The sequence below is a fragment of the Hoplias malabaricus genome, chromosome 13, assembly GCF_029633855.1.
Source record: "Hoplias malabaricus isolate fHopMal1 chromosome 13, fHopMal1.hap1, whole genome shotgun sequence".
Lineage (NCBI taxonomy): Eukaryota > Metazoa > Chordata > Actinopteri > Characiformes > Erythrinidae > Hoplias > Hoplias malabaricus.
The window spans coordinates 32,745,029-32,754,318 of NC_089812.1; the positions used below are offsets into that span (position 1 = coordinate 32,745,029).

Below are 9,290 nucleotides of genomic sequence, written 5' to 3' on the forward strand. Positions count from 1 at the left end.
CTGTAAATATCATGATGGGATTCCTACTTCCAGTTAAGCTAGGTAAACACATGAGTAGAAGGGTGAGATCAGAAAAGCCTAGTCAGTCCAATATACTCTACACTGCATCTGTATTTTGCTTTATTGGACATATACACTGCAAAAAATCTATGTCAAAAAATAAGAAAAATAAACACAAATCAAGAAAGAAATTACCTGAATCAAGTAAAATTATCTGCCAATATAGTGAGTAAATTTATCTTGTTAAGCTTTCTTAAAATTAGAAAAAATATCTTGCATTGTTAATGGTCTTATAATCTTGAAATAAGTAAAAATTGTATTGATTTGAGGCATTATGGCTAGATTTAAGTAACAATCACTGGATTCCATCTCATAATAATGATTCAAAAATCACCAAAACTAGCCTAATAATCTTACTTTCAAAAAACCTAATTTGGTAAAAATTTACTTTAAATTAGAAACATTGAGCACACTTTAAACCTTAAAATGGAAAATATTGTAATATAATAAATATAAATATATTTTACATTTTCTTAAATTAAAAATATAATGCTTAAAATTAGACACCATTTTTTAAATTCTTCTTGAAATGAGAAACAAATTGGAAAATTAAATATAATAATGAACAGCTTTATTATCAGAAAATGCATAGCACTTGCTTACAAAACAAATCAGATGCATTGTAAAAACCAAGAAACCAACAGGCACTACATAAGTGTGTACAACATATTCATTATGCTTTTTACTTTATTCAGGGTATGACAATGCACCAAGAAATTCTGGAAGCCTAATGTAAAAATAAGATAAATGTGCATTGTTTAGAAGGGTTTTATTATTATTATGAAATATAATGCAGTTGTTTTGTCTAATTACCAATGACAACCAACACCCCTCTCCACCATAATATGTTTAGAATATTCTGAGAATGTCAAATAATCTCAATATTGTGAATCAAACTGGATTATATGCTATTATTACATTATTATTATTACCCCTACTGTAACAATACTGCAACACAGCAACTGCTGAATGGCCAATGGAATTTCCCTATTCTCCAATGAATTTTTTCCACTCAGATAAGGCTTTTTTGTAGGATGAAGTTGCATCTCGATCATGAATGGCATCCTGTAGGACTTCTGTCTGAAGTACTGACAGGAGTGTTGCAATGCACTTTGGATAGGTCAGATGAAATGTGTAGTAGTATGCCAGAAGGTAAAGCACACCTGTGTCTATGTTCTCTTTTGGAAATGTTGTCACAGGTGAAGAACCAATGGCCAGCATGCAGTTGCTATCACAAACCATCAAAACAGGACTAAAGATAGGTCTTCTCTGAAGATAGGTGTTTGGGTCTTCTGTGGGCTGTAACATAAAAAAATATTAGAATATTAGAAATATAAGAGTTATTAACACTTCAACTGAACTTTACTTTCAAAATTTGTAATGGAGAAAAGTTTAAAATCAATTAAAAAAGATTATAAAATGTGCTGAGGTGGACAAGGATAGAGGGTCCAAAATGTAAGGATCATGACTTGTTTCTGACAGTAATATACAAACAGAAATTATTTGACAAAATGCAATTAAAAATCCCTCTCCTAGTTATTCAGATCATTATATTCATGATTCTGATAAACTTCACTTAAAGCATTCCCATTAATTGCTTACCTCAAGAACATGCACTATCGCCTCACTTGGATGTCCCAGCTTCTTGGGTGGGGCCACAGGTGATGGGAACATCCCAGGCAGAGCCTTCATCATGGCTATACAGTGGGTCACTGTTTGAGACATAAGCAGTATGATACATTATACACTGCACTGATGCATTAAAATTGGACTTGAGTTTCATCGTTTTAATCTGACATAGATTTGATGTCTAACTAATTTGCTATCAATCTAATAAAGTGTCTCAAATTTACAGGGCGTGTTAAAGGCAACATCTACAAAAGTGGAAAAACGCTGTTCTTTCATTTGTCTAGGTGGAATGGTATGGTTGGGGGGGGGGTGATTGTTGCTTGTAGGTGGCTGATGTTAAACTTATCTGTAAGTTATTATTCACTGTTGGAATTACCACAGAAAGTCATTTGTAACTTGAGTTCGCTCTCTCCTGAATTTAGAGTCAGTTCCATCTATAGCAAAAATAAGTCAATATTATACATCTATGTAGCAAGAATAGAGCAATAACCTCATATCAGTTCATGCTTTTCAAAGGTCGATTCATTGAATAAAAGCTTCCAGAAACAAAGCCTAGCATACCGGGCCGAGACACTTTTTTTTTTAAACCCCATTTACTGACACTTGAGGTTTGTAAACACATTAGATTGATTTAGCATGAAAACCGACTGGAGAGCAGCAAATGAAACATCCTCAGAATTTTGTTAAAAGTGTTTTTTTTCTTTTCTTTTTTTTATTAAAATCCTGAATGTTGCCTATAACAAGGTCCGTTCGTATTAATGCATTTTTATCATAACATTCCATTTAGTTTTTCAAAAGTCAAGCTCATGTCTAAGTCAGAATTGAATTCCACCATCTGGGTTAAGTGTATGTTAAGCTGTAAGGATAACAGAAAAGTAGTACATCCTGTTAAGTTTCTCACTTTTGTCAAGTGTTGTCGGTGGCCTCAAAACCTTTTTAAAAACCCCATAGAACTGAGCTTTGCGATAAAAGCTCTCCCAGCGCGTCTTCAGATGTGAAATTAATTGAGGGTTTTGTCTGTCAAGGATGCGACCAAGTTCTTCCATGACCTATCATAAGAAATGGGAAAAATAAAATCATACATAAAGATTTAATAAAATTAATAAAATTTTAAGCAATCTTCAAGTTAGGAACATAGCTAAAATAAATACTTGCATGATCTAATTCTTTGAAACAGGGGTATGCTTGCAGTATGTTAGCTGGCCTGTCCTGGTCTCTCAAAGTGTCAGAGTTGATGAAGGCTCGACGGGCATCAAACTCAAGGTCTAGCAGCTGAGAAACAGCTTCCTTATTAGGTTTTGGTCTTTTATACAATTCTTGCAGGGTGCGATAATGTCTCGCTTGGCTTTGCTGACTGTCAGTGTTAGAATGGCCTTCCAGTTCTTCAGTATGAATACCTTCTCCACTCTGGTCAACAGCTTCTGCTTTTTAATAAACATAAGACTCTGTATTACAGTCTGTATAACACAGCAACTCATCTTACCTTATACACATAGCCAAGTAGATAATTTTCTGCTCCAAACCAGATTTTGTTCATTAAATACCAAGTCTTCATTTCAATATTCAAACAAAACATTCTCTACATACACAAACTCTATCAAAACATGGCAAACATGCCTCAATATTGAGTCATTCTTTCAAAACACTGGCACATTTTCTGTCCAAGAGGAACATAGTCAATCACAGCAAAACAACTCTAATAATTCTAACAGTTGATGGCATTCCAGAAACAGCTTTACTTTCCATGTTTCAGTTCTATCAGCAAACAATAGGTGTTATGACATCTACAACATTTTTTGCTTTAGGGTCAAATGTGTGCATTTATGGTAACATACTATCTAGAGGTGAATGAATAATATTTACTGTATGGTAGACAACCATGGTATGGTAAAAGTATTTATAAATGTACACTGTCGGAGAAAAAAAGATAATGTACAGGTGCATCATTGTCACTAAAGGTAAAAACAGTGTGAATGTATCTTTGAAGGTACAACAGCGGTTTCGGAGTTCAGTTGGGTTCCCTAAAGGTACATTACATTCTCTTCTCTTTAAGAACAACTGAAATAAACACAACTTTAAAATCTACAATTATAAAGGAGTGTGATACAATTATGTTCCCTAATTAAACTTAGAGTTTTATAAATGTGACTACAGATTGGAAAAAATGATGTTAGCGAATGTAAAAAACTGTAATATAAGATTAATACAACAAGATTAAACATAAAATGCAGATTTTAAATGATTGTTCCAATTATTTAAGAAAAAAATGCTCTTCATCCCTATCTGTCCCCAGTGAACAAGAAATTGCCCCTTACCTAATTAATCAACCAGTTTTCCAAATTCAGTTGACAATTAGGTTCAATTTCTCTAGCCACATTCAGGTTTGATTACTGGACAATGGGATATTCTTAAAATGAAATGGATTTACCTTCAATAGAATCATTGCCCTCTGATGATGGTGTGCTGGTTCTTTTTCTCTCCAAGATTACAGTTGCCGCAGTGCTTCCTGATGTATTAAAGGTGGATTCACTTGAGTCGCCATCAGAACACTCAAAATCCAACTGTCTTCTTTTCCTCTGTCTTTGTGGTGTAGGTCCCTGCCTCTTTTTTGGTGTTTTTATGTTGTTAAGTCTTTTCATTAATTGCTTGAAAAGCTGTTCCTGCATACAAAACATGTGTAACAAGACATAATAATGTATTTTAACTATATATCCCCAACAGATTCTAGATATTATTAATTACACACTGAAGGCCATGTACATTTTTTTTCTATCTAAAGTAATATACAGAGTCAGCACCTGAAAAGGTCCATGTGTTGTTGTTTAACAGTCATGAATCTAAATTTTACAGAAGTTTAACTGTGTTCTGATTACAAATAATTATTTCAACTTTCAGCTTAGGTAAACACTACACTGAGTTGCTCAAAAATATGTATTCAAATAATAAGATATTTTTCAATGCCATTATTCTCCACAATAGTTAGAATCTGCTGGGTATTACACCAACACTTAGAGGGCATGGTGTAATATGTTTTCAATCACAGAGTAATTTGGCTGTCTTCTATGACATTACTAACAAGTTACAGACTCATTTCACAGACAGAACAATCACTTACCCAACTGTGTCTGCAGTTTGCAGAGTTGTCACGAAGCATAGGATAATACTCCACAAGCCGCTTTGCCATAGCTTGGACATCATTTTTGGATGGATACATAAATTCAGACGTTGTTGCTCTGATGATTGACACCATGTTGGTCACTGTGTTTCTCACTAATCGGCAACGAAGTTCTTTTGACAGGGAGCATACATCTTCTTGGCCAACACGCTGCATTTCAAAATACTGCCCTCTAACATGTTCTAGCTCACTGTCAGTATATACTATATATTCAGGATTTGGTAGCTGCAGGGTTCTTGGAGGATCCACTGATTTGTGTACATCAGGTCTGGAAGGGACAGGGTTGCTGGACCTAGGAGTTTCTGAGATACTGGGGTTCATTTGTACTGCAGTCAGCCTTCTGTCACTTGAACCTTTCTCTTGAGTGGGGGTTGCTGCCTGATGGCCCTGATGAAGAGTATTAAGCTAAAATTACATGAATATAACCAATTAATAACTTTCTTTTAATTATGGATGAAAACAACTTTTGTTCAAATATCAAAAAACAAATATCATTTTTTTCCTGACATAATTCCATAAATCCAGATCAAATTTGTGAAACGTATGGATGGAAACCTGGCTATTGATTATGCAGCAGACTACAAAATATTTTAATGTATATGACTGGGACTATTAAAACAATTACAGTAAATATAATACAGCAAATTACTGTGAAACTTAAAAAGCTATTAGTAAATTATTGAAATAAAATGATAATATGACATTAAACATGCTAAGCCAATCAGGATGAGCTTAATGTGTACCTCCTGTTCCTTGTGAAAGAGGTCCCATATCGCCTTTCTTCTAAGAAAATGTTCAGGTCCAGGTAAAAGATCACATATATCTTCACGAGACAGGGTTGGTAACAGGGCTTCACTGATGTTCGCTGCTATTAATAAGTAAGTTAGTAAGTAAGTAGTAATAAGTAATAACAAACACAAATGCCCTAATATTCCTGGGACTTGTACCCCAACCAAAAATTTATTTTAAAACAGATCTTTCACAGTAGGACTCCCACATTATAACTATCCAATACCACAGGCAATTCAAGCTTCATTGTAAGATAATTAAATTTAAATAACTAGTGACATCGAGTCCCACATGAATGACACATTTAGTTATTTTTAAATTTAGTTTCATTTTTTAACAAACACAAGGATTTATAGGTAAATATTCTATGTAAACATATTCCCAAAACTCAGACGCATCAAACCGCAGATCCAGATTTTAATTAACGTCACCTTGTTGACATGGTCAGGGACAAAGAAGTTATTTTTAAGTTATAAAAGCCAAAAAACACAACTGCTATTATATAGCTGAAGATGACAGCAATTGTAGCCAATTTGTCGACTTACTTCCAGATTCACATGCATCAAGCATACAGACACAAATTTGCCATTTTATAGTTTCCATTTCAGTAGTCCACAAGATAACAGGATAGCCCAAGTCATACAATCTAATCTAAAAAACTGAGGAGACAACAAAAAACACACATCTGTAGCATTCCTTTGTGAACATAACGGGTGCTCCGAATTTTATGTCTAAAATGGCTGTCACAGTATTAAGCTATATATGGTTTTTCGTTTTTTATTTATTTTTAACTAACACATACGGTGTCTTAAACAACACTGGTTGACCTTAATGTATGAGCAGATTGAGAGAAGGGCAGGGCATTTATTAACAGAATTTTTGGGGTGATTAACTTTATCCATTTGTAGCACCTGTTAGAAAAATTAGCTTTGCAAGTACAGTACTAAACTATAAAACCACATTAGATGCACTCCAAATGTGTCTTTAACTTCCTGAATTCGTCTGAATTAAGTAAACATTTATACCAATTCCTTTAACTGTGAAACCTTGAACATTTCCTACTCTAGGGAATAAAAATGATTACTAACTTTAATTACTTATTAGGGGATAGCTTATAGTAAGTCCACATACAAAAGTTAGTATACATTTTAGTGTAAAATAATTTGCTTTATAAAATCCATTGAATCTTATGCAAAAAGAAAATATTTTTTGTTAAATGTTTTGTATTAGCACTTTAAGGGGTTTATGGGGTTGAAGCCCATTCTGGATATGTCCTCTTTTCTGTTCTGTATTAATTGTTTTATAGCGAATTATATAAACTCTGTTAATTAAGAAACAAAATAAATAGAAAATGTCAAAAGATTTTTTAAAGACATGACTAAAAACAAATATCACTTGAATGTGTAATGATTTTAGCAAAGCATAAGACGATTCTGTACTTTCAAATATGAAAATGAACAGTCATTAATGGCTTATTAGAATCAATTTAGAGAATGGGCAGGAGGATTTTTACCTTGTAACGTAGCTCTTGTAACATCATCCATAATCTAAAGGAGTAACGTCCAGACAGGTCACGTTGATGGTAAAAGTTCACTAGTAATGTGAGGTTAAAATAACAACACTTAGTGTAGCACGGACTAATAAGCTAATAGCTAGCTAGGTTCAGCTAGGCTAGCATGACAGTTAACTGAATTAGTTTAATCAAACCAAGTTGCCGATTTGAAAATAAAAACTATAGTTAAACATTACTTAAAATAGTAAAATAAACGTATATATTTAATTCATTAATTTATCTGGTTTATCTTACCCAGTTTATACAGAGTTAAAATGTATTTGCATTCTCAAATACCTTTGCGCTGAGGTTTTCCAAGCTCTGCTTAACGAACTTTCCCGCTCAGATGAAGAAGGGTGATTCCACTCGATGGATCAGTAGGGTTCAACCTATGCTGTTAACATAGTAAAATACCGAAAATCTTTTCTATTGCCAAAGTTCAAATATGAAGACTATGATAAGAATGGATGTTAACCTGTCTTTTTATGTTATACAGGTAACGTTATATATAAAATGAAATGTCGACTAATTGTGACTTACCGCCACCCCCTTTCTCAGTAATGTAACCTTCCGCTAATGTATTTTTGGCTTTCCTCTCTGTGGTTGAGCCTAAAATAAAAATGAGTTGGCAGTGTGTTATTTGTTGCCTTTTTGTGGCAGTAACATTAAGAGCATTGCTGAACCACATAAATACTGTGCATAGCCGTAGCCCGAATTTTCGAGTAATTTGCGGTATTGATGGTTGTACTCAGGAATACAGAGTGTACAACTCGTTTTATTATCATATCAAACGGAGCCATTCTTCACATCTTCTCAGTCGCAAATGCATCAGGTCGAGTGGAGTCCGAGGGTCTGATAATGCCACAGAGGACGATGCAGGCCCCTGTGCATCTACAACTTTCCGAATTCAACCGAGAGAGAGATATTTCGAGAATTTTGATATACCTAGCATTCAGTCAGTGTTGGAAGAAAGTGGACCACCAGCAGCAGGTCATGCAGTGTGTAATACTGACTGTGTGAATGATGGTGAATATAGCCGAGGTCCCTCAGCTTCAGCTCCCCGTGATGATAATCCATATCCCTCTACTCCTGGAGCCCAAATCACAACCCAGACTCAACAAAATACGACACAGCTCCAGTCTACACAAGTAAGTTCACAAACATGTTTATTTGTATAACACAGTATTAATTCTATATAACCCTTTTACCAGTACCTTTCAGCTTACAGTACTTATTAGCTTTATTTAAAAAAATAAAAAAACGGTGACCAAGTTTGAATTAGACTGCAGGCTGCATCCCGAATTGGACTGTCTTCGCACAGTGTGATTAAATAACTTTTATATAGCAAAATAGCAAGTTCGCTATGTGTTTAATAGAAGTTTTTCTATTAATCATCACTATTAGCTACATATTTAATGTAATGTTAGGGTACATAAGCCACAGATTTTGCCTGTAGTGCACTATAAAGGTCGTAGTTCAACTTTCGGTCACTTTGTTTATGACGGAGTTAAACATTTATAGCACATGTAAGATAAGCGTGTGTAATACCAGAATCATGATAGACAAAACAGAACATTTTTCATGACTATGTTTTCATGAGTAATGAGAAATTGACCGTTAAGAAAAGCATTTTCCGCTGTAAAACTACACTTGGAGCTAAGACGTTTGACTTCTAAGAGTCGGTTCTTGGACTAGTCGGTGTCGACTCCACCAATTTCTCTGATCATTTTAATTTGTGGGATAGCAATTGCATAAGCGTTGGATTACTAAAAAGCAAAAAGACCATTACGAACAGTATTTACAGCTGTAAAAACTACACTTGGAGTAAAGAGAATTGACTCGAATATATCGGTTCTTCGTGGAGTCGGTGTCAATCCTGAACCATTTTTTTTGAAAATGTAAAATTTGCGGGGCAGTAATTGCAAAAGCGTTGAATTATTAAATACTATTAAATAATAATATTTATTATACTTAAAGCTGAGTTTTTTATTAATTGCTGTGCGTCTTTATGTATAATTAAAATACCTATCTAATTGCAACAGGTAGGAGGTGCCACACATGAAGAGCTTGAGAAAATGGTACTGA

The 9,290-nt window shown here is 34.2% G+C and overlaps 1 protein-coding gene across 1 annotated transcript; it reads right to left on the reverse strand.

Annotated features, from left to right (window-relative positions):
* Positions 1 to 657: 657 nt before the first annotated feature.
* Positions 658 to 5,663, reverse strand: LOC136665425 (uncharacterized). Its single transcript, XM_066643051.1, has 7 exons — positions 5,608 to 5,663; positions 4,805 to 5,251; positions 4,118 to 4,349; positions 2,845 to 3,113; positions 2,591 to 2,738; positions 1,663 to 1,772; positions 658 to 1,359 (listed from the first exon to the last, which is right to left on the reverse strand). The coding sequence occupies exons 2-7, from the start codon at positions 5,183 to 5,185 to the stop codon at positions 1,048 to 1,050; spliced, it is 1,452 nt and encodes a 483-aa protein (XP_066499148.1). The 5' UTR covers positions 5,186 to 5,251; positions 5,608 to 5,663; the 3' UTR covers positions 658 to 1,047.
* Between the last annotated feature and the right edge of the window lie 3,627 nt (positions 5,664 to 9,290).

What these genes read in the sequence shown, in the direction of transcription:
- LOC136665425 (XM_066643051.1), bottom strand. Translation starts at nt 5,185, where the DNA reads ATGAACCCCAGTATCTCAGAAACTCCTAGGTCCAGCAACCCTGTCCCT. An exon ending in CAAACTGCAGACACAGTTGG is followed by an intron (nt 4,350 to 4,804) that starts GTAAGTGATTGT and finishes TTTTGTATGCAG; the next exon opens with GAACAGCTTTTCAAGCAATT. An exon ending in GTTTCAAAGAATTAGATCAT is followed by an intron (nt 2,739 to 2,844) that starts GCAAGTATTTAT and finishes TTCTTATGATAG; the next exon opens with GTCATGGAAGAACTTGGTCG.